Source organism: Triturus cristatus, chromosome 7, assembly GCF_964204655.1.
Source record: "Triturus cristatus chromosome 7, aTriCri1.1, whole genome shotgun sequence".
In the NCBI taxonomy this organism is placed as follows: Eukaryota; Metazoa; Chordata; class Amphibia; order Caudata; family Salamandridae; genus Triturus; species Triturus cristatus.
Window position 1 is genome coordinate 487,819,514 of NC_140590.1, and position 26,270 is coordinate 487,845,783.

Sequence of the window (26,270 nt, forward strand, 5' to 3'; positions counted from 1 at the left end):
GGAAGGAGCCCCTAGTGCCGCACCAATGCTTGGTGACCAACGTTGAACTAGTTCTTCTTTTATTTTTTTAAACCAGATTTTATTGATTTTTATGCAGCAATTTCAACATCATGCGTATATATTAAGTCATATTCTATTCAGCCCCATCACAAGACTAGTACCTCTACAACCATCAAATTGCTTCTAAGATTCAGATATCTTTGCTAGAGGTAGAGGATGTCATTTATCAAAGTTTGGGCAACAAAGCTCCTGGTCCTGACGGGCTCCCTATTGACCTCATCAAATACAAACCGGAGTTTTGGGCGCCCCTTCTATTAAATGTTTTTAACAACTTAACCAATGCTACGATCCCGAGTACATGGTCTACCAGCATCATCGTTCCGATTTAAAAAAAAGGTGATATATCTAACCCAAGTTGCTATAGACCGATCTCCCTGATTAATAATACTTTGAAAATTCTCTGGAGGATCCTATTTAACAAGATTAGGTCATGGACTGAGGGAGAACACATTTTAAATTCTTGTCAGTTAGGTTTTAGAAGCAAAGTTGGCACATTTGAACAGTGCCTAAACCTTAATTTGATTACCAGAAAATATACCATAGCTCAGAAAATCCCCTATTTATTTGGCTTTTATGGATCTTACCTCGGCCTTTGACTATGTCAACAAGTCACGCTTATGGTTGATTCTTCTAAATTATGTGTTGGATGAAGTTTGTCCATTTTTAGCTTATTTACATAGGGACCTAAAAGCTCGGGTGCAGATCAACAAAAGCGGGGAGGTTTCAGGGGAAATCAATATTGGTAGAGGGGTCAGGCAGGGGTGTGTCCTGGCCCCTCTCCTCTTTATCCTATATATTAACTGCCTCCACAACTCTTTGATTAAACTTACAGATGATGTTCCCAGAATTAATGGCCACATACTCTCCCCCCCACCCCTCCCACCCGCTGTACGCTGATGATGTGGTCCTTATGGGCTGCACACCCAATGCACTACGCACTTTAGTTCGGGATTTGTAGATCTTATGGCTGGTTTAGATCTTTGTACCAATTTAAAAAAAATATTTTTTTAATGACCTGTGGCCCAAAAAAGCATCTTATCAATACAATCGCTATAGGCTCTGAACTTTTACACAGCACCTGCACTTTTCCCTATTTGGGGTTGGTATTTGCAGCTAATGATTCCTGGGCTGATTACGTTGCACATAGTAGGAGCAAGTTTTCAAAAGCCATTAATTCAATACTATGCCTCCCTCAACCGAAAAAAGGGTAGAGGTGATTTTAGCTATCATTAAAATTTTTACATTACAGTGTATTCCCACCGCAACATATGGCGCTGAAGTTTGGAGTTTCACTAAGGGTAGTAGCATCCAGGTTTAGGCAAATAGATTTTGCCGTAAACGTCTGGGGGCCCTGATCTCCTCTTCACAGTATGTTTGCCATAACAAACTGAAATCGACATACATTGAGGACTATATCAGGGCTCGCCCAGCTATGTTTTGGCTATCAATCTGGAAAAACCCGGCGGCTACTCTCACTAGAGATGTAATAATAGATTGCCTCAAATGTGAAAAGTGGAGGGACATACCCTGGCTTGCCACTGTGAGGGAGAGTTTAAACAGCGTGAATCTTGAACATATCTTTTTAAAACCAACTGATATAGAGCACACATAAATAAAAAATCCCTTCGGGAGGCTCTGTATCCACAGTATAGAAACATAAGATATGCAAAGGAGCCTTTTAAAAACCATAGGTCGTTGGGAGAGAGGATTGCTCTTCCGCTTAAGGGCAGACACTTCAAAATGTTTACTTTACTTCCCATTAGGGTACAATGCTAATCTTGACCATATGCAACGTCCCTGCAATAATCATAGTAACCAATCTACGTTGCATTTTTTATTTTTCTGTAATTTCTATCAAAAATATACCAATTGGTTTTTGATTCAATTTTTTAAGAACATTACCATAGTTGACTATAAGGTAGCCTACATGAAAATTCTCGAGCTGGAAGGAGATGATTTAATTTTTCGTGTGGGATCCTTTTTGAAGGCAGCGGTTCGTGCACGCGCCTCAATGGGCACCCATTGAATGCCGTTTCCATTAAGCGTACTAATTTGTAAATTTATGATTATGGTTAAAGTATCAGGATTGCCGCCCCAAACTGTTAAATATTACACTTGTTGAGATGGCATTTATGTGTAATTTTATCTTTTGGTTCTGTATTATGTAGCGGGACTGTCATTTATTTGATTGTTTACTAACAGTTCAGTGTATTTCATGCTGCTACTTCATCTGTGTTTACATGTCCCTATTGGGAATTTTCTACCTTTTTTATGACGCTGCTGTTTTTATTGTAAATGCATTTTTATTGTTTAGTGTATTTCTCTGCTGCTACTTGACTTGTGCTTTTATGGATATATTCATATCCGAATAAAGCTCAAATTGGATTAAGTCATATTGCATTTTAGTCCGTCTTTACAATTATAGCATAATATACAGTATTTAGCCGCTTGCAACGCTAAGAACGATGCATAGTCATGAATATGCATTTGGCGACACCTCCTTAAACATTAGATCTGCTTAAAAGTTGCCATCTACCATACCAGTAGAGCCCGAATCGAGTATCGTGCAAATCTTTGGCTTGTAACATTAATTTAAAAAAAAAAAAAAACTCCCCCCTTCACTAACGGGTGCACCCCCAACAATACCCAGTTATGTAAGAGATTGAAGGACGACTCCTGCCCATCCCCAACCTTCAATCAGAGTAATTGGATAGGTATAAAATCTGTGGCATGTAGAGTTTGAAAGATGGACAGATATGTAATGTTAACCCTGCCTTCTTCCATCTCCCTTCCCTACCAGGTTGAGCGCACGCTTGTATGTGCATCTCAGGGTAATGCTAATTCTCGAGTGTGTGTCATCTGCTTGTATGTGAGATTCATCTATGTGCATGGCTTTAAAAGACTCCATCAGCAGATCCCACGACATAGCTATAAGTATTTTACGTAACTTTGTACCCCTTAGGGCGTGGATAAAGGTCTAATATGCAACTCTCTGCTGTAGTCCATGTGTGTCCTCCCACCACTTCTCCTAGTTTGTGTGCTATCTGTGTCCAGGAGGGGGAAAGGGCGGGGCATGACCACACCATATGGAGGAAGTCAGCATCTTGCTCCACACATCTTGGGCAGTTTGTTGCCACTGCCAGAAACCTCGCATGCAATCCTTGTGGTGTGAGGTATGCTCTTTAAATGATCACTTCCCGAATTCCGGGAGACTTTCTTCGGGTTGGTGAGAAGGGATGCTCAATCTTTGTCTGTAAAGACCTTACCTGTGTCTGTATTCCATTTTGCTTGTAATAACTAGTTTTTCTTTAAGAAGTACGAGGTGTGGTAACCCTCTCCAGAACTAATAGTAGTCTCTTTATGCCCCCGCGCAGAAGTGGAGGCGGATCTTTATCGGAAGGTGCAGGCCATCCTCCGGGAAGCTGATGGGCAGAACGCCGGACTGCAGTGTGACCGAGGTGGGTAACCTGCGGTGCCTGGAGAATGTGACGAGTAATTCCATCAAGTAAATGCCGATATTTTCTGGCATATAACGGGCACATATGCAGTCAGATGTATGTTCAGTACAATGCAAGCTCAGTAGCTTATGTTGGTTAAATATTTATATATATATATATCACCCGAAATTGCCCAGAAGCTTGAGGCCGCGCACGTAGAAGGTGAGGTACAACCTTTATTCAAACAACTGCTGACAGCTTCCCATTCCATTTTAAAAGTCCTGGCCTGACGCGTTTCAAAGCAGTTCTCGCTTCTCTTCAGAGGCCGTGACAGCGGACGACTATTTATGGCTCAGACCACTCCTCCTCTGCGTGTTCAGATTGCTGCTGATTGCAGGTGTGCTTGCTTACGAGTTCGATCTTTTCAGCACTGCACGCTGGGATTTGTAGTTCTACACGCCCATTTCAGACCCTCCAGTGGGTTTCCTCCGCTGTTCACAAACTTTAGGACACATTGCTCAGCCCTCCATTGAGCCCGGATAGGAGTTCGTCAGCATATTAATTAAAGTCCTGCTACGCTCACATGAAAGGGGATGTTGCCCCCCCCCATTGACACTCTATGGATTCAGAGCGGCGCGATCCCTCTGCGGCCTTGGCATGCCGCATATACATCACCCGAAATTGCCCAGAAGCTTGAGGCCGCGCACGTAGAAGGTGAGGTACAACCTTTATTCAAACAACTGCTGACAGCTTCCCATTCCATTTTAAAAGTCCTGGCCTGACGCGTTTCAAAGCAGTTCTCGCTTCTCTTCAGAGGCCGTGACAGCGGACGACTATTTATGGCTCAGACCACTCCTCCTCTGCGTGTTCAGATTGCTGCTGATTGCAGGTGTGCTTGCTTACGAGTTCGATCTTTTCAGCACTGCACGCTGGGATTTGTAGTTCTACACGCCCATTTCAGACCCTCCAGTGGGTTTCCTCCGCTGTTCACAAACTTTAGGACACATTGCTCAGCCCTCCATTGAGCCCGGATAGGAGTTCGTCAGCATATTAATTAAAGTCCTGCTACGCTCACATGAAAGGGGATGTTGCCCCCCCCCCATTGACACTCTATGGATTCAGAGCGGCGCGATCCCTCTGCGGCCTTGGCATGCCGCATATACATCACCCGAAATTGCCCAGAAGCTTGAGGCCGCGCACGTAGAAGGTGAGGTACAACCTTTATTCAAACAACTGCTGACAGCTTCCCATTCCATTTTAAAAGTCCTGGCCTGACGCGTTTCAAAGCAGTTCTCGCTTCTCTTCAGAGGCCGTGACAGCGGACGACTATTTATGGCTCAGACCACTCCTCCTCTGCGTGTTCAGATTGCTGCTGATTGCAGGTGTTGGAGTACAAGTAAGCAAATAGTGCAGTTAAACCGTTTCAGCCACATACAAGTGATTCCAGAGGCAAGCAGTAGCTCGAGCATGACGCATCAGATACATGCACACTTAGGTAGGTGCAGTTAGAAATATGCTCTATCAGATGCATAGTCGCAGATAGACTATGCAGTCAAACACGTTTGCCGCGAGATTCACACAAAGTCAAGAGCAGTCTCTTTCATATAATGCACACGTAGATCACTGTACACACAGAGAACAGTTGTGTAATAAGGTGTCCACGGTGGCGTACCCAATATGTCATGGCCCTAGGGTAAGCTGGGAAATGGGCTCCAGCAGGGATTTAAGTGGGCCGGTGTTCAGCACTGGCAGTTCTTAAAAGCTGGTGCTGATATGGGTCCCTATCGGGCTCTCCATTTTTGCCCTCACCCTCAGGGTGAACAAGCATTTTCAATGCAATAGGTCTCGCATTTACTAGAGTTTGAGCTATTGGCATTGTAAATGACAATGCCTTTTATTTACTTGTTAATTTTTAAAACATAAATAAAATGCATTATTATTTACAATGCCAATAGCTTAAAGTCTCACAAATGCGAGACCTATTGCGTTGCAAATGCTTGTTTAAACGAGTTTCTGTGTGCGCCTCCGAAAATAGCGCAACTTTAGTCACGTTGGCACTCGACACAGGAAGCGGCGCTAACATGGTTTTGGAACTGTCCAGTGCACCTGATCCAATGTTACTGCCCTCTCTGCCCATCTTATAGATGTAAACTAAGAAATCTACTGCCAGTAGATGGGAGGAGGTGGAGGCGGGTAGGCGCCCGAGGGAACGTCACCAGGAGCTGCTGGCATAGTAGGCACAATCCGGCCAGAATACAAAAACAGCATCGTTACCCTTCGGATGAGGCGGTTTTCATGCTGCCTGCCAGTGATGTGTCGAGTGACTGGCGGCACATCGCTTAAAATGTCATCCAAAGCAAATATTTCCTGTGCCAATGTACAGTCACAGGCAGCTCTGTTCAGCGGAGCGGCAGAGGTAAGGCCACGTGGACAGTATGATAAGGGTAAGAACAGCCTCCAGGTTTCCATCCGCCTTAAATGGGGGGCGGTGCCTTCAAGGCGACTCCCGGTGTTTTTGTGCCCAAATGGCTGCAACTTTGATATGTCGAGGTGAAGACGTGGATTAAATGTGACTGTGCCCGTTTCGAAGACACTGAAACGACGGGGACATCTGTGAAGGGACGGCATGGGATGTGGATAGGGGTCAGAAAATGGAAAGCGCGAGGTACCTTTAATTTGCATACGACCTGGTCGTTAAATAGTGACAGCAGGACTTGATATCGTTTAACCTTTCATTCTCATTGGTATTATTGCAGCGACGTCACTACCTGTAACTTCCATGTGCAGCCGTGAAATGGATGAAAACAAAAATAGATGGTTGAAATAAGTACCCAAATCACAGTGGATATGCATTGCGTTAATTTCACTAGAAAGAAAATCTGACAACTTTTTTGTGACTACAAAGCTAGGCCAGTTCTTAAAATGGATGGTGAGCTTTGGAAGGTTAAACTAATGTGGAACAAGCAGCCGTCGGCCGCGAAAGTGAAAGTGATCGCGATCAAACATCAAAGCGGCCGTGAAAGTGAAAGCAAATGGTGTGCGGGCTGCCAAATGGTGCGCGCGCCCGGCGCACATGCACTGTATTTGGAGGCCTGAAAGCACTCGTTTGCACTTCCAGATCCCCCATTTACAAAAGCTCTCGCGAGAGCAGCGCTAAAGCGCTGGCTCAGGCGAGACCTAAAAATAAATCTTAACTCTGCAGCAGTATCACCCTTCACTGCCTTTGATGTAACTTCAAAGAGACACGCTATAGTTCTTTCACAGTCTCATCACGTCCGAACTTTCAATGTTCTATATAACAACGCCATAGTTGTTGCTTATTTATCTTATGCAATTAACCATTGACAGAGCCAATAGACATGGCTTGTTGTAGGTGTATCGTTACTTGTTGTATTATATATCCGGATGAAATGACAGAAGCAGCAAAATAGCAGTTGGGCGTACGCTGTGCTAAGCACAGATTATTAGCTTATTTGGTTTTTTTTTAAGCCATGCTCTTAATTACATCGGCCACGCCCCTTTGAGAGACTCTCGGTTTTTTTCATCCCACTTAAGGCCCTGGGCTCCTGTATCAACTGTAAAATACAGTGTTCAGTGGGGCCCTCAGGTGTCTGGTCCCCGGTGCCTATGCACCTGCTGTACCAATGAAAGCCACATCACTGAGTGTACACACACAATGCTGCCAACGGGGCCGCACATTAAATTTAGTTGAAAACCTGGACTGCGGGTTCCTATTTCATCCTGCAAATCACCTTAATAAATTGCATTCATTAAACTGGGCTTTTTCATTCAATCGTCAATGTGCCTAATATGTTAGTGTTAAATTGAATTACTGCTCAGTAACTCGTCCACAAGGAATCTTAAAATAAAAGGTTGTTGCTAGCCCGTTGAGCAGTACTCTGGGGTTTCACCGGCATGCAGCTCTGAGGCAAGAGCTATAACTGCTTGTGAGTGCAGCTGCACCATCCAAAGAAGATGGTTTCAGTAGAAATGTGTGATTAACTAGCTGGAGGGATGTTTAGAAACTGATGGTTTCAATCAATTAATCAGAAGTTTGTAAAGCGCGGCTACTCAACCTAGAGGGCCTCAAGGCGCTGGGGGGGGGAGAGGAGGAGGGGCGTATGATCCATCTGGGCATGGAGGTTCAGTGAAGAGCCAGGTCATGAGATCCTTCGTAAATTGGGTCCGCGATTGGGCTTTCCTGAGCTGGAGGGGCAGGGTGTTCCAGGTCTTGGCGGTAAAATTGCCTTATCGCTTGAAGAGAAGTCACACTTTATCCAACACCTTTTTGTAACCAGGTGATGTTTTCATTTAATCCCTCTATAAGAGTTCTATTTGAGCTCTGAGATGGTGTATTCATCCCTGTTCTTTCATAAGTAATAGCTGATGGATGTCGGTCTTGGTGCTCTGTCCTACCTTTTCCAGGATAACCATCTCAGTCATTTTAGTGGAGTTCCTATGGCATCTTATATTGCTACGGTGTTCCCCTAAGTATATTTGGATTTCCCAGGGGTCATACCAATGTAGTGTAGATCACAAGGGAATGTGACCATTTTACAATTTGTGGGTGTCCTCATGTCCCATGACATCCTGGTCCCTAAGTTAACTATCATAGCTGGTGTAGTGTAAGGGATATGGTGATTCTCCCAGAAGGAGGCAAGACCTGGGGAAAGGCCCCAGAGGGGGTTAACTGCCTTACAGTGTGTAGGTTTACATGATCTAGTATGAACCTGTCTGTCTCTGATGTTGTGTCCTCTTTTAGAAAATAAAAAGGAGTTGCCAATTGTTACCATTGCTATTTTATCCTCCAATGTTTCACAATTATCATTTTGATCCTGAAGGAAACTGAGGAAAAAGTGGTGATTTTATTTTATTAGCTAAATGGGGTAGTAGGGCCTCCCTGTTGTTGTCGTGTTCTCTTTTTCTTGTTTTTCTGGTTATCTTGGTGAGATACTGAAGGTCAGCTACTTTTTAGGACCGCTGATTGTCCTTTTCATCATATTTAGAGGTGTTAGAACAGTTTTGTCCAAAAGGAAGTTTCTCTCTTAAGGAGCTCTAATATGGCACCCCAGTTTCAAACCATCACCCATCAACTATTTTAATGTTGCGGTCTAAAAATGCCAAATTAGTCTGACTAAGTGTATGTGTGAATCTGGGAAAGTGGCCTCTTTTATTTACGCAACTGATAAATTCTAAGGCCTGGTTTTCAGTGCCTGGCAATTTAATCAGTGCATCGTCTCTATATCAATGCCAAGGTTGTATATGTGATTTGAGAGGCTTGTCACTGGAATACATGAAGTTTACCTCAAACTGATATACATAGAGACATGCTACACGTGGGGCAAAAGTGAGGCGCATGCAAGTCCCTTGAATCTAATGGTATAGGGTCTCCCAATGTATTCAGAGACGTTTTCCAATAGGGAACGTCAGGCACATTCTACTGCAAACCGTGTGGGAGTAATGTAGTTTCACTCTATATTGGAAAGGACTGATTCGACTATTAGAAATGCCTATTCCTGAGGGATGCTTGCATACAGAGCCTCGATATTGAGAATCACTAGAATGTCTGTCTCTGGGTCAAAGGTAAACATTTTTTGATAATCCTATGACATCTTTGGCTCTTGAAGTATGAGGGCATCTTACTAACTAAGGAATGAATGAACCAATTGCAAAATGTGTTTGTAGAGGTAAACAAAATATATGAAACCTACATGTCCAATCACATAAACAACTCTACAAAATAAACAAAAGAAAATGTCAGCTTCTACAACTAAATGGTCAATCCTTACATTTCAAAAATGTCCAGCACACCCCAAGACAGCACTATGAATTGCTATTCCAATTTTTTTTTTAAATTAAAATGTTTAAAACTTTATGACGGAATGTCAAATAACCCTCAGAGTCATCGCAATATTTTGGGCATAACTCGGGTACGGCGGCAAGCCGGGCGACGGAATGGGATGCGTTTAAGGCGGTTGTTTGGGGGGTTTGTATATCGTCCACGGCCGGAGTGCGGAAGACTTTATTGAAGGAGGTTGAGGGGGCAGAGGCCCAGCTGCGGACGGCTGAACGTGCGCATCAGGCGGGAGACGGTGAGTTGGCGGCAGTTGTCGAGGCGCGTGAGGGCGTGGCGGTGCGAGTGGAGAGGCTCAGCTGTTTTGACCATAAAAGCTATCTTATGCGAGCGCACGCGGAAAGAGATAAGGTGGGATCCCTTCTGGCGTGGTTGGCGAACCCGACGGCCCGGGGTGAACCGATACTTTCCCTGGTTGAAGAAGGGGGAACCCCGGTTTATTCCCAGATGGGGATAAATAAGCGGTTTGCCAGTTATTATGCTGGGCTGTATGATAGCACTATGGAGGGGGAGCCTGAGGGCCTTGCGGGCTTCTTATTGGAGGCCCGACTGCCTCGACTGGACCCGGAGACTGGGAGAGACCTCGGGGGCGCTATATCGCTAGGCGAGATCCGTGCGGCGATTAGGCACATGGCCCGTCGGAAGACCACGGGGGCGGATGGGTTGGCCGTCGAGTTCTTTGCGGCTTTCCCGGATTTGTTGGCACCGCAGCTGCAGGTCCTGTACAGCGAGGCCTGGCGGCTTGGGCGCTTGCCCGCCTCTGCTCGGGAGGCGATTGTGGTACCCTTACTGAAGCCCGGAGGAGAGGCCGGCGCGCGCACGGCGTACCGTCCGCTCTCTATGCTGACGGTGGACTATAAAATTTTGAGTAAAATACTGGCGCCGCGCCTCTTGACCCATATGACCGCCTTAATCCACCCGGATCAGGCGGGCTTTATCCCTCGGCGCAGCACGGCCACTTCCGTTCGACGGTTGTTGCGGGTGATGGAGATGGACCGGGACGTATTCCCGGAGGCCTGCACACTGTTGGTCGACATAGAAAAGGCCTTTGATAGTGTGGAATGGCCCTACTTATACCGAGTGCTGCGGAAGTTTGGATTGGGGGAGGACTTCGTACGCTGGACCACCTTGCTCTATAGCGATGCCACGGCCCGAGTGAAGACGGGGGCTACCATATCGGTCCCCTACCGCGTGCGGAGGGGGACAAGGCAGGGCTGCTCCCTCTCCCCCCTGTTGTTCGCTCTGGCCATTGAACCGCTGGCGGCTCATGCCCGACGAGGGTGCGCCTCTGTTGGAGTTTCCCTGCGGGAGGATACCCACTATATCTCCCTATATGCAGATGATCTGCTGATGTTTTTGGAGGATGCGGAGAGCGCGTTGGACGGAGCGATTGCCCTCTTGGAAGAGTTTGGTCGTCTGTCCGGGCTTAAGGTCAACTGGGGCAAGACGTGCTTGTTCCCGTTGTCGCAGGGAGGTCGGACCCCGCGGGCGTTGGGACAGATCCGGTGGGAAGGCAGCTGCCTACGATATCTAGGGGTTAACATTTATCATACCCAGACTGATTTGTTGGAGGGGAATGTTGGCAGGGCCCTTCGCGGCTTGCGGGTTAGCATGGGGTTTTGGAGCACGCTCCCACTCTCGTGTGCCGGGAGGGTGGCGCTGTTGAAAATGGTGGCGCTGCCACGCCTTCTTTACTTTTTTCGCACCCTTCCTATATGGATCCCGGCGTCGTTTTTCGCGCGGCTGCGGGCACTGTCTACGGGCTTCATTTGGGGCTCGGGAAGGCGGCGAGTGGCGCTGACCACGTTGCGGCGGCCGAGAGCAGAGGGGGGCCTGGCAGCCCCGGATTTTGAGTGGTACTACTTGGCGGCCCAGCTCCAATGGCTTACGCAGGCGGTGGCCAGGGAGTATAGAGGCCCGTAGGGCCCACAGGGCAGGCTGATTCCGCGACATGTGCTAGCCTTTATAGTCCTCCACCAGCGGTTAGACCTGACCCAGCTTACCTTGGAGGAACGTACCCTCCGGTTGTGCTGGAACAGGTGTCAGAGGAGGGCTGCCATAGTCCACCCCTATGCCCCGGAGATCCCCCTGGGGATGTGTACGGCGTTCCCGCATGGGGGAGTTTGGTCTGGGCTAGCGGTTTGGGAGGAGCTGGGCGTGCAGATGGTGGGGGACTTATTTAGAGAGGGAGTGCTGTTGCCTTTCCAGGACTTGCAGGACTCTTATGGGCTCCCGCGGGGGGACGTCCTGCTTCATGCGGCCCTTGTGGTGAGCCTCCAGAAACATTGGAATATGGGGCTTTCGGAGCCGCAGACCGCCGCGGGTTGCCAATATGTAGTGATGGCGGCGGGGACGACTAAGGCCATTACTTGCCTCTATCGCCGGCTGTCGATGGAGGGATTGCACCCTCTGGGCACCCTGAGGGAAAAGTGGGAAACAGACCTTGAGAAGGCGATCCCCGAGTCCACGTGGTCCACGCTGGTGCGGAGGGCCTGGAAGGGAACGAGGAATGGCTGGTTTCAGTTAGTCCAGATTTTTACGTTACACAGGGCGTATCTGACGCCGGCCAAGATCTTGCGATATTTCGGGGGGGTACACTCTCAGTGTCCGCGGTGTGGGGGAGAGGGTGCGGACTTTCGGCACATGTTTTGGTCCTGTACGCAGTTGGGTGACTACTGGGGTGATGTTGTGGATTGGTTGAACCAGTTGACGGACCGCTCCATTGCCCCGGACATGGGGGCTTGTTTGTTGCTTTGGTTTTCCCCACACTCGCCGTACGAAGGTTACTAGCAAGTTTTATGATCTGGGGTTGATAATGGCCAAGAGGGAATTGACTATGCACTGGAAATACCGGGGGGGGGCCTAGCTTCCTGCGATGGAGGGCGGCGTTGGCGCGATGGGCGGGGGCTGAGGGTACGCTCCGGGTGCAATTGGCCCTTCGGAGGGACGATGAGAAGGCACTAGCGACGGCCCGGGCATGGGAAGCGTTGGTGGTGGAACTTCAGGGGTTGATGTCTGATGCTGGGGAAGGGGAGAGCACATCTGACAGGCAGGAGGTAGCGGGGAGTAGAAGGGGAATGGCGGTAGGCCCTGGCCGCCCGCACCTTGGCTCGGCATGAGGGAAGGCTCTGTTTGCTTAGGGAGAGGATGGGCTCCTGTATCTTATTTATTAGGGAGGAGGGGCACATCGGAAGAGGGGTAGGGGACGGGGGCACACTGACATGGGGTGGGGGAGGAGGGGGGTAGGGGACTGGGTGGGAAGGTTGTTCCTTCTCCTGGATAATTGGTCTTGATGATAAATGTGTGGTACTTCCTGGACGGGTGAAGGCAGGGGGATGTTTGTTGAGTTGTTGATATGGAAAAAAATAAAAAACGTTTCAACAAAAAAAAAAACCCTCAGAGTCATCGCTGTAACCTCCCATTTACTCTGGTCGTCAGATATCATCCTCGACCTCGTTCAAGCCAGTTTCTGATCAGGAAGTATCCAAGTTAGCTCCTAGGATCAAAAGACCGAAGTCCTGACAAGCCTTGGTATGATCATTCAGTTTCCTAGCAAAATTGTGAAAAGAATTATTAAGATGAATTGCAAGAGTATGTGAAACAACATTATCTTCTACACAACTTTTGGTCCGGGTTCACACCTGCCAGGGAAATCGAGTGAGCTCTGGCACATCTCAAGGAAGAACTCCTTGACACTTCTGATGAGAGCAGGAAAACTGCTTTGATTCTCCTTGACCCCTCTGCAGTCTACAATACCATCAACCACTATATTCTTCTGATGAGACGGAAATAATGTTTTGGGTTTTCTGCAAGTACTCTAAAGTGGATTATTTAATTCCTTAGTAACTGAACTCCGCCGTCACACCTGGAATCGTCTTCTTCCATTTAGTACAGTGTGGTGTCCCTCAATGCTATGCACTTTCCATACTACTGATCAACTTTTATTGGATCCCTTGGCACACCTTCTTGTCCAGTTTAAAATAAATGCCTAGATGAATACAGATGACACTCCAATCATTATCCACCTTGAAAACAATTCTTAATGTTTGTCCACTATAACCAACTCCTTACAGCACACCCACAACTTGAAAAAAGAAAGCTCTCTCTGCCTCTATGGTGAAAAAAACCTGAAATTTTAATTTTAGGAGAAGACCAGACCATGTATCTCTCTTTGAACTAGACTGCGATGCATGCCATGCATCTCACGGAAAGCCAAAAACTTGGCAGTCATGTGTGACTTGGACCTCTTCCTCTTTCCCCACATCAATGCCGTTTTCAGGACTTTAGCTTACATCTTCATGCTCTGGAAAATCCCACCCCTACAACAGCCTGTAGGATTGAACAAACAAGATGTTGGGTTATGTGGCACACTGTCAAGTGTGATGTGATCTCTCCAAGCTGCCAGAATAAGTTAACTAATATTCTTCAAAGTCATTTGAAACCAGGCCATCAAGTTGGGCATGAGTTTAGGGAAGTTTAAAGTTTGACCACGCCGAACCAGCTCTAAAAGAACGCCACTGGCTCCAAATCAATGTGAGGATGAAATTGAGAACACTCTGCATTGTCTACAAGACGAACTGGAGCGAAGGCCCGACTGCTCTACAGAAGTTACCCCACATTTCATATCGAGTAGAAATCTCAGCTGTGCTACACAACACCTGTTCCACATACAAAAAAAGTAAATACTGCAATTAATAGTTAGGAGTGTTGGGTCCCAAACTCAGAAATGCCTTGGATTCACAAGTCCGAGCTATTGGTTCCAGAAATGTCTTGAAACTGAACTCTTCAGGCTGTTATTTCCCTTAATGCATTTATCTGTATATCATGATCTAAGAATGTGCTCACAGTCGCCCTTCTTCCTGCTGGACTCTTCACTGTACACTGTCTACTCTCAAATATTTTTTCTGCCACATCTAGTGTCGGTATAAAAACACGTTGAAGAAGACGAAAAACCTCGCTTTACAAAACACATCAAGAAAGAACCAAATCTCTTCCCAAGGGAGCATATTGTGATGCATTTGTTGTATGACCTCTAGTTGTTTCCCCTGAATGTACTCCAGGTCTTGGGCCTCAAAGACCTCTGCATCTCATCTCTGTTTAGCTGTTTTGCTTTTATTATCAGATAGGTTCCTCCATATTTGTTCCTATTTTAAACATTGTAAATTAACAATTCTGCATTGATGGTTAATTTTTCTTTCCCTCCCACAGGGATGCTACGCTGGACCTTGCATAAGAGCATTGATCGAAATCCCAACAGTGCCTCAATCCTTGTGAAATTACTAGTGAAAGAGTTAGAAAAGGTAAGATGTGTATGGGGCGGGTGTTTAGGGACACGGTCATGCTCATACTTTGCAGATTGAGGAAAATGCTTTTTTTTTTAAACTCCTGTCACTACTATCTACTGTTTGTACTGAGCTTACCCGTCGAGAGTTGGATGTTAATTTCCTTACTGACCTACTTTCTCTGAGGCCACTCATGATCTGGCGTTCTATCTGGCTTCAGGAAGATAAATCTTTTAATAGATTGGTCATTAAGGATTGTCTCTCGCTAGATAAATTCTTACATATACCCTGGTTAAATGACGTTGTCAGATGTTTTTCAGAGATTTTTAATATAAACATCTTGGTAGACCCTAACGCCGCATCTTTAATACCGAAACAAGAGCTGAAAATTATTTTCCTGGCATTTGTTGCAAGGAAACGGGCTATTGCTAATGGTTCTCTATCTACAGTCAAGTTTTATAATAAACATAACAATGTAGAAGGTTTACCGATTTATCTGGTATGGGTGACAAGGCCGTCCCACAAGTTTGTGCTGACCAGACTGAGGTTTGGTATAGCTCATTATTTAGTGGCACTGCCAGTAATTAGGAAATATCCGCAGGGGCCTTGTATGTGTGATGGCGTCTCCAAACAGAGCACTGAGCACTTTCTCCTAATTTGTAAACTGTACATGAATTTTCGTATTGCCTATTTAAAACCTATGTTTCTTAAATATGGTGTATGTGCAGTTAATCAGGCTATGAGCTTAATTTTTAACTTACAACACGTCGATATCTGTTTTTTTTCAGCTACGTTTTTAATTCATTCTATCAAGGCTAGGAAAAGTATGTGTTTCTAACCCATTTTATTTGCATTATTTTGGTTTGGTCTGTTAATTTGTTGTACATGACTTTTAAATGCATGTTTTATTCTTCGTTGTGCTTTCATGGTCATTTTTCATGCACCGAATAAAGCTTCATGAATTGAATTGAATTGGTAAGATGTGTGGAATTGAAATCAAGTGTAGGAGCAGTCTGTTGTGGTGTAAATGTGTCGGCGCCACAGATATAAGATCTGTCCTGTCCCCTTGTGCGTGGCACCAGGGCTGCTTCTCTCAGCAGTTCTCCTATGTAGCCTAGGTGCTGCATGTGTCCACGGAGACGTAGCGTTTCCATGCTTCAAAGACCTATCAACGCTTATGGGGGCAACTCTGCATGGATACCCCTCCTTATGCCAATTCTTACTGCCTTCCACAGCTGGCGTGTGTTGTAGGGGATGGATACCGTCCCACGCCACTGTCTGAGATCACATGGTGCTCGTTAGTGGAAAAATACAATGGATTGGCTGTTCTGAACAGTTCATTCCCATTGGTTGTGGGCTTTGACCCCCACACTCTACCCCATGAAACATACCCTCCTTAAGCACCTCTCCGCACAGCTGGAAAAACCAGCTAGTAGAGCTAGAATGGTGGGAGGCAGCTGCACACTACTTTAAATGGAGCTAGTGGGATGAGCTGATTTGTTAATGTGGGAGCAGTGATCATTCCATTACTCATGTGGTAGTACCTACCCTGCTTATATGCGGACATTAATGGTAATTTCTGCAATGCTATCACAATTTTGGGAAATTTCATGGCAATCTGAGAGCAGATTTGTGGCTCAGAGGAAGATTTCATGCGTCAACTTTGTAAACCGTTAGCAAGATGCTATGGAGACAGGGGTGCAACAGAAGGGCAATATAAATGTTAAATATGCACAATGAGTGTGTGTGTGGCGCCACTTCTGTTTTTTTAGAGTTGAAGTTTTAAAGTCTAGATGGGAAGAGCTGAAGAACTAGTAAACACAGGCTTTACGGTTCCCTTTCACAAACAATTCCGCATAGGAAAACATAACCATAGAACCCAGTGTTATTTGTACTAGAGCGCCTCACTGGGCAAGCACTGTAATTGTGTGAGCAATCTCATTTTGGACTCAAAATGTGCTGCGACCTTTTTCGGTTTTGCATGTTTTACCTACGATACTTTTCTGTAAATAATGGAAAGACCCATTCATTTAAAAAAATGCCCCGAGATGGCAGTGCATTTATTTTGTGTAATTATGTGTTTGAGTTGCAAAATCTTTCTTGCCTCCAGGGTCAAAGGCAAAGATGGAATGAAAGTGCCTGGTCGGAAACCAGGAGTTGTACTGCGCTGCGAAGTAGGGTTCTTTAGCAAGGTAGGTATTCAGCTGTTTCCTAAATTGAAGAAGGGCTGGGGTGCGCCTGATGGATACAGGGACCATCTTGGGTGCGTAGAAGGCCCGGTTCCCGTTTTGTTTTTTTTTTTACATTTTACGCTTTGTTTCTAGTCCTGGCTGTGGCTGTGCTAAGCGCTTTTCGTCAAGAGAGTGGGTGCTAATGGTGCTGGTTTTGATGTTGTAGTTGATGTAGCTGGTCTTGCAGATCGAGAATGTCGGCAAGTGGAGCCTTTTGAGTTCCATCTGGGTGGGACCGATGTGATCTTCTACAGTCACGTGTACAAACAGAGTAACTTAGTGATATGATTGGAATGCAGTAGTATCTGAGGTTATGGAGTCTTCAGTGAGAATAACACTACGCACCACAGTTCATGCCCAGTAATCCGTGGCAGTCCGCGACACAGCAAAAGGCCTTGGTTTTCAGACTCGATGCTCAATAATATTCTTACTGCCAATTGGCTCCTTGGTTGGTGGTGGGAGGATGGGATTGGATATAGAAAGTGAGTGGTAGAAGCTTTCTTAAGCAATTCATGGTGTAATTATAAGCCTTTGGTGCACAGTTAACTAATTTACTCTGTTTGAGGACATACGTTGCCTTGCTGGTGTGTTTGGCTAATGCCTTTGTTTCCCCCACCACCTACAACCTACTGCCTATTCACGTTTTGTTCTGACTGACTTCTGTAGTGGAATCTGTACCCAACATATTTGTGCTGTATGTTCTCCTGGCATTGAGACACACATCGCATTATCCCTGCCCATTTCTTTACCAGGGAGAAACGTCTCCTCATAGTACATCAGATTATATCTCTGCATTTAGGAGTATTTATTAAAAGTGATCGTTTTCAAACATGAATTCAGAAACATTCCAGTCGCCTCCCAGACAGCAATGCTGTAAGTGAACTAAGAAGCAAGTCAGTCGTCATGTATACCCTAAATGTGGCCTAGATTCTTATTGGAGATGGAGCAGCACTATAGTCTACAACATCAAACACCAGAGCGGTTTTTGTACAGCCCACATACTAAATGCTTGTATTTGACAGTGCTTTGATGTGTGATCTTGAACTGAAGGAGGTTCAGTGAATTAAAATATTTGCCTAAGTTCTCAGTTTGGTTAAGCAAAGAAGCTGGAATGGATGCTTGATTTTTCAGTTTCAAACTGTGGAATTCAGCCAGAGGATGGGTACCTCTTTCTTACATCAAAGGTTAACGCTTTGCTCTTAATTTGTTGAAGACCAGATTAGCAGTGGGTGACAGGCAGAACCCGCATTTTATTTTCTGCAGTCTTACATAGTGTGAACCTTACCCAGGGACATAGGAGCGCTTCCCAACGGACATAGGCTACATTCCACATTTTTTATTAGCACCGGGAGATTTGCTGGGGTTCACAGGATTGCTGATCCGAGGCCACGTTTTGAACCTGGTTCCCCATGTGATATGGTTGGCAGCTGTAGCCACCAAGCCACATCGCCTGCCCTAAAAGCGCTGCTCATTTTGAGCTCGAGGTTCAAAGCAGCGCTCAAGCTGAGCCAGAGCTTCTGCCTCGAGCCTGCTCCAGCTTTCAGTGGCTCAGCCACCTCTGGCTGCGAGTACAAATTCCTTAAGCCCAGGTGCCTACATGCTGTATGGAGATGACTATTGTCAAACGATAGGGCGCATGTAAAGAATGTCCCTTTTTGGTAAAATTGTAACGCAAACCAAAAAGCAAACAAAAAAGCTGTACAATCAATGCTTAATTTGAGCCGGTGGTTTCCGGTGCTCAGCAACTGCACTTAATCATCAACACCAGCGCTTTTAATGAGCACCAGTTCACATTCACATTCACATTAATTTATGGTAGGCACAGGGAGATTAAGGGATTTGCCCAGAATCACAGTATGTTGAGCCGAGACTCGAACCTAGTTCCCCTGCTCCGAAGTCAGCAGCTCTGGCCATTACGGTACATCCTTTCCCCACTTTTATGGTTAGTAGGTGGTTCTGTTTTAGGCAGCGCTAACAGGAGAAATGGGCTGGTGCAAGCTGCCTCCTGACGAGGGCCCCAGCACTTATTATTATTTTTTTTTTTTACAAATTAACCACTGGATAAATTAACCATACCCTTGGAAACCATGCCAGAGCGTTTAGATTTTACGTGTCTTGCAGTGTGCGGCCAAACATAATTTGGTTTACCAGCAGCACAGGAACATTAACTTTTAGTCTTCTGGAAACCGGAAGCCAGAAAATGTTTTTGGGTAGGGCAAGCATTGTGCCAACACAGCTCCAAGGATGGCATGCAGTCTTTCGATCATCGTTCATATAGTCCATTGTACATGTTGCTGGGACATGTCACTGTAATACATTCATACTGAGTGTTGCTGCTAAGAGTTCTATTGATAAGAAATGCTGTTAACCACGAATGACTGATGTGTTACTGAGCGCGCCCCTGTTATCTACTATCTGGTATTTCAATGATAGCAGAGGCGAAGCAACAGGCACTTTGGTCCGTACATCATCTGACAGATAATGTTGCAAAAAGGGGCACCGATACTACAGTTGTTTCTCTTTTTGCGGCCCACCAATGGGTAACTCCGGCTGCTGAATGTGAACCATTTAGAGTTGAATCCGTTGTTAAATTGATGTAACATAATGCAAGTGCTGATGTGCAGGCCACGTCTGCAATTTAAAGGTAGTCTTGCGTCGTACGTGCAGGCAAGGAAACCCACTGCCGTTGAGTTAAACGTTGCTAGGTGATTTAACAAAAATATTTATCATAAGAATGAGAGCAAAGACTCTTCTGAGGGATCATTAATGCGTTGCGTGTTGTGAGTCTTGTGGTTTTTGACCTGTGCCACTCAACGAGCAAAGGATTATTCATTTACAAAGTGAAGAACCTTTGGAACAGCGCCAGTGCTTAGTTTGTAAAAAAAAAAAAAAGAGGAAGTGCCAGGGGCCTCGTCAGGAGGCCAAAGCAGCTTGCATTGCCCCTGCCAACGCTACCAATAACTGTACCAGCACAACTACTAACCATCTCACTCCTGAAACTGACGCTACAGACTATTCCAGGCCACTAAAAGCTACAGGAGTGGCTCAGGCATTTATCATTACCCATTAGCAGGTGGGTGCAGTGAGTGACCGCAGGCGCCTGCAGGGGGATGTCTGACCCTCTATAGGGCTACCCTCAGGATACTTTTCAGTGCACCTCCTAAGGGCATGTTTGTAGCGTGGGCTGGGAAGTGCAGCTGACCAATGGAGGCAGGGCCGGACTGGGAACCAAAACTGGCCCTGGCAAGGTGCTCGGCTGGCCCCGAGCTCTTTGCCAGGGCTGGTTTTCGGCCGATTTTGTTACAGGGCCGATTTTGCAGCTATGCTGCAAAAACGTCCCTGTAACAAAAACGGCCCACAGGGGCCCAAAACCCCCCCCCACCCCACCCGTGCGCCACACCAGGGGATTGCCCGGTGCCCGCTACGTCCAGTCCAGCCCTGAATGGAGGCCCACCGGGAACCCCTCGCGGCGGCGGAGTGGGAATGAGATCGCGAGGCGAAAGCCAGGGAAAAATGCCGCACTGGGATTGGGTGCGTTATTTAAAATTTGAAAGCCTCCCAATGGGTAACTGGGAGGCAGCCAGGGACAGAGGGTAAAGGGAGGACAGGGGTTCCCCCCCAAACCATACTTTGGGAGTGTACTGACCTCGCCATCGATTGGTGTGGATGCCAGCAGTAGCAGGTTCCTTCCAGCTTTCTACGTTCGCCGGAGCAACGAAACAGCAGCATCCAAGGTCCAGAGTGTGGAGTGCGGGGGATCTTCACAGCGCCATGAGGCTTCAGCGACCGGCATCTAGAGCAAGATCGGAGAGGAGCACCATCTGCCTAGACCCCAAGAACTAGAGGATCAGGCTCGCCAACGCATCCCCTCTATGCGAGCTTCTACCCCTGTCGAACCGGGCTCCACGAAACCAGCAAGCCTCCAGTAGCCCCCCTCCTCCTGCCAGCCTCCGTAGAGAAAATGTATGTGTGGTGAGGCTAGGAGACGTTCCTGTCTCTCCCTGTCAAGTGGGGGGGCTCGGCTCCACGAGGCGCATCCCTTGGAGCAGAGCGGGCCCCTCCCTGGGAACGCGGAATCTGTTCCTGCGAGCCCCCAGCAACCCCGCTCCTGCCAGCGGCGGCCTCCGGAGGGGAATAGCCTGCGCAGGGGCATAGCGTGCGTATGAACGCTCGGTGGGTGAGCGGGAGACTGGCCGGCAGTGTCGGTGCGATCCTGGGCACATCACATCTTAAAACAGCCACATCTTAAAGCAGGAGGGGCCTTCTTTGAGAAAGCGGGCCCCACAAGTGACGGCAGTGAGTAGCTGGGCAATCGGCAGGGCAATCCCAATTTTCTTTTAAATCCCTTGGAACCATTTATATTACACAGAGGGGTTGTAACGGCTGACACTTCACAGCCCACTGCACAGACTGTGTGGGGCTCGGGCAGGCACTCTTAAGAAGAAAAGTCAGCAATTTAATTATCGTCGTCCAATCCTTGGGAAGGGGTCCGAGGGGGTCAGTCACTCCATCTTTGCATGGTCACCTTCCATTGCAAGGAGAAGCAACTGGCCAGATGGCAAGGAGAAAGAGGCGGCGTCCGGCGCGTTTCCAGGATGGTGAGGAACAACCGAGGTCAGGCAAAGAAAGGTCAAGGATCTCCAAGCCGGCTATGGATGACGACCTGGAGGCGATGTTGGAAATAGGCAGGGCCTTGATCGCAATGAAATGGAAGAGATGGGTGGAACGGCAACTGAGTGATTGGGCTGGTGGAGGACCAGCCAAAAAACCCAAGTTAGACGACAAGGCATTGGCTGGGCCACAAGGGAAGGGGTATGCAGCCAAAAAGACGGCACCCTGCAGGTGAAAGATCCCCCAACAAAAAGAGAACGCCCAGCAGCCACGGGAAAAGGAGGCCACGGCAGCTGCACCTAAGGGAAAACAGGCGATAAAGGGCAAATCTGGATGCACACAAACTGCCATCTGAAGTGGATGTCGAGGAGCCAGAGGACATCCGCAGCAGTATATCTGAAGGGGACCTGTAGCCACAACGGCGCCCCCCGGCGAGGCAAGAGCACTGCAGACAAGAATACCAATGGTGAGCAAAGTGCACTGCAAAAAGGGTCAGGGTGGCAAGCCCAAGGGAGACCGAGTAGTATTGCCAACAATGAGACACAGCGAGGGGTAACTAACCACACAGCGCAGGGACCATGGGTTTCCCCCTACCATTGGCATGCCAGTGCGGGGACCGGCCCTGCAGGGGGCAGATTCCAGGGTGAGGCATGGGGAGCCCCCGGCAATGCAGCAGATGGGCTGCCATGGTGGCCATGGCCAGTGCCACGGCACCAGTTCAGAGCGGATGCCCCTTCGTCAGTCACGCCGCCTGGGGGTAAGGGGGGCCAGCCAGCCAGATACAGGATAAGCAGGAGTAGCAGAAGGGTGCACAAATAGGAAGGAATCAGGGAGCAGGTCCATGGGGAGCGCGGGGGGAGAAGCCCCCAGTGGCCGGGTCGGCAGGAGATAAAGGGGACAAGCCCAAAAACAGCGGGGCAAGCAAAGGGACCCGGGTCCAACCCTGCGAGCGAGTAGATTTGCCCCTCCCGAGGGATCCTCCCATCACTACACTGGCTTGGTCAATCTGATACCCATAGCGGTAAAAGAGAGAATATGGAGGAAGGAGTACATCTTTTCCTTAATAGAGGTGCGCCAAGCAGGGCTAGATCTCACAACACAGGACAAGAAGGTGGAGGTTAGTAGGGAGAAACGCAAGCCCAGGATAGAGAGGTCCATAGAGAACTGGCTGCGAGCATTTAGGATCCTGGCATGTATCTTTGTAGAAAAAATCATGCAGAGCACAACCGCACTGTTCCTGCATGAACAAAAAGTGCATGAGGCACAGCAAAAGTATTAGGGAGAGGCATGGCTGCATTATGATGAGCACTTCCAGAACCAAATTCAGACATGGCCGGTCATAGATTGGGACCACCAGGATGTGCAAGGTTTCACAAACCACATGGTAGCCGCCAGGGAAGGGGTAGGAGCACCTGAAAGCAATTTTCGCCCCTCAGGGTATATAGGGAAATTCAAAAACAACACGCAGGGCACAAGGTACAAGAGTACACCTGGGGGGATAGCCGGGAAAGGACGCACAGCCACATGCTGGAAATTTGACAAGGATGAGTGCAAATAGGGACAGGCCTGCAGGTTCCAGCAGTGTTGTGGAAATTACGGCAGCACTCACCCAGCAATCCGATGTAAACAGTCCAGAGGAGCGAGGGATAGTGACAACAGCAGAAGCAAGAAATAGAGAGCGACAGGAGCCGGGGCCCGGGGAGAGGAGAGAGCAGGCACCAATTAAAGCATTACCTACCCCCATAAGAGTCTAAAGATTGGTGCAATTACTGAGCACATACCCAAAACAGGAAGACTCACAACTATTGGCCGGTGGCTTCACAACAGGTTTCAGCATACCCTACAAAGGCAAAGTTGCCCCAAGAATTAGCCGGAACTTAATCTGTAAGGGAGAACCCCAGAGTGGCCAGGCAAAAAGTGCAGAAAAAGGTCAAGCTAGGGAGGGTAGCAGGTCCTTTTCACGAGCCTCCACTGGAGGCTTGATGGTATGCCCACTAGGGCTGGGGGCAAAAAGGAGCCAGGAAAATACCGCCTTATACACCATCTATCCTACTCGAAGGGTATGTCGGTGAATGACGGTCTGGATCTTATAGTTGGACGAAGCAATGGACCAGAATAGACCGTTGGGGCAGGGCACGCTGCTGGCAAAAACAGACATAGAGGCGGCTTTCTACCTCTTTCTAGTGCAGCCCTACAGCTACCACCTGCTGGGTTTTTAGCTAACGTTTGCATACTACTATGACAAATGCCTACCTATGGGTTGTGCAATCTCATGTGCCTATTTTGAGGCCTTCAGCAGCTTCCTGGAATGGGAATTGGGTAGACGCCACCCTGCGGGGGACGCTTGAACTACTTAGATGACTTCCTCTTCATCGGGCAGCCAGGAACTGATGAATGTACCTACTGTAGCAAGTCAAAGATTTAGCAAAGGAGCTGGGGTTGCCACTGGCACCAGACAAGACTGAAGGCCCGACGACTAACCTCTCTTTCCTGGGGATCGAGTTGGACACCAAGATGGGTATGTATAGGTTGCCCAAAGATAAGGTAGCGGAGCTGCAGCAATTGATAAGGCAGCTGCGACACAAGAAAAAAGCGACATTGACAGAGGTACAAAAGCTGATGGGGAAGCTTAATTTGGCTAACAGGGGGATCCCGGGCAGACGGCCATTTGCTAGCAGATTGGCATGGTCGACGAAAGGATTATCAAAAAAGCACCACAGGGTCCGCCTCACTCAAGGGGTAAAAGAGGATCTGAGACAATGGGATGCCTTCCTATCTGGGTTCAACGGGACACTCATGTGGAGGGTGCTGTGGGTGACATCTGAACAGCTGGCGCTGTACACAGATGCCGCTGGCGGGCATGGTTTTGGGGCAGTCATGGGCACCGCATGGACAGCAACACTCTGGCCTGAGGCATGGCATAGTGCAGGGCTCACAAAAACCATCACGTTCTTGGAGTTCTTCCCAATTATAGTGGCTTTCACTATCTGGGAGAGCAGGCTAAGAAACTGACAAATCACGCTGTGGTCAGACAATCACGCAGTAGTCCAAGCAATAAACACGGGATCTGCAAAATGACCCGCAGTGGTGCGGCTGCTATGGGAGCTGGTTAACACAGTGGTTAGGGAGCGACAGATTGCAGGGATGGACAACTCGATAGCAGATGCCATCTCATTTCCAGAGGGACAGATTCAGGGAGTTGGCGCCGGAAGCAGAACGGAACATGACACAGATGCCTGGGCAAATGTGGGAAATCATGGATTTGATGTGAAAGCACTGCTGGCCCTGAAAACTGCAGGCAGATACCGTCCGATGGTGGGTCGGCGCATGGTATAGATCATGGGGCATTCATACATCACACGGGCACAACGATGGGCAGCGGCATGCTAGGACCTCTAAGGGATATGGATGAGAAACACAGATGACATGGATGGGGCAACAGGGCATGAGGTGGGAGCAGCTACTCCGGGCAATGCAAAGAGAATTGCGGAGCAAAAGGGGCCCAGATGCAGTCGTCGCACATTTGGGAGGGAACGACCTAGCGAGCATAGGGAGGAGAGAGTTGTTGAGCGCTATGACCTTAAGTGTGGCGGCACTGGCAAAAATGATATTCTCGGCAGAGCTGGTTTGGTCAGAATTGATAGCATGACGGGTATGGTGGGGGGCCATCGTACCAGGGGCAGTGGGCAGCTCCAGACAAAAGCTCAACATCACGACGGCAGAAATATGTAGGGCGAACGGCTGGGGTTTCGTGAGACATGGGCTGATCAATCTTAGGTTACCATGCTGGGGATGGGGTACATCTGACCGGGGTGGGCATGAATATGTTCCTGTTGAAGATAGTCAGGGTTCTGGAGCAGCTGGGTTTTTCTTGAGGGAGCAGAGTAAAAGGAGAGCTGCCACTGATCGGGAAACCGCTGGCAGCGTGACGGAGGCAGCACAGAAAGGTACCTACAAAAAGAGTAAATTAGATAGAAGAGGTGCTCAAACAGTGCCCTTGGGATGCCTCACGGCAGGGGCACAGTTGAGCAGGTGACGGCACACAAAGACAGCCAGAATTGCAGGGCTGCCCAGCCAATGCCCTTGGGATGCCACACGGCAGGGTCACAGAGGAGCAGGCGAGCGGTCAGCAAAAGTACAGGCCAGGCGGACCGCAACTTGCAGCCCGGCCCAAGTCTAACAGCTGCCTACGAGGTCTGTAGCAAGAGAAGACTAGAATCTATAAACACTGGAATACCTGTGGAACTGACCACAGGATTAGTGCTGTGGGCTAGAAAGAAACAGAACAAGTGGGAGACCAAGAAATGCAAATGATGGCAAAACATGGGTCACTAATGACCAACTATGAACGTTGTGAAATGTTGATCCATGCTTCATGTATTATGCAATAAAACTGTGGCCTTTTTAACAGCATAACCTTGTGTCCTTCGAAATGTGTGGGGAGAAGGGGGTGTAATGAATGGGGGCCATGAAATTATAAGGGAGAGCGAACTTGCATGCCTGGGAGAGGTTGCCTCTGCGCAGGCGTTTGTAATATGACGCAGAGGCATAGGGATTTCCTAGTATTACGGAATAGCCCACACAAGCATCTGCGACCCCTTCTGTAATAGCTATATGTAATGCAGGCACTTGTAAACCCATACCTGTGCTTTATGCATGAACCGAATGTGAAGTTTCCACCTGGGAATACACCCCACCAGCAATGGAAGTTTGTGATGTGCATATACTACACAAGTTCAAGCTATCATAGGAGTCCAGTTCTCAGTAGGACTTGGGGGATGGGTAGCATGCCAGA

At 47.8% G+C, this 26,270-nt stretch overlaps 1 protein-coding gene across 3 annotated transcripts in view; it reads left to right on the forward strand.

The window, feature by feature from the left end:
- PIK3R6 (phosphoinositide-3-kinase regulatory subunit 6) overlaps positions 1–26,270 on the forward strand; it is a 521,088-nt gene that overhangs the window by 218,238 nt on the left and 276,580 nt on the right. For 2 of the 3 annotated variants that reach the window (XM_085616834.1, XM_085616835.1), the window contains exons 4-5: positions 3,435–3,518; positions 14,560–14,651. In XM_085616834.1, coding sequence (XP_085472960.1) covers positions 3,435–3,518; positions 14,560–14,651 — 176 coding nt within the window. The remainder of the gene's footprint in view (positions 1–3,434; positions 3,519–14,559; positions 14,652–26,270) is intronic. The other variant, XM_085616836.1, reaches the window with a different exon arrangement.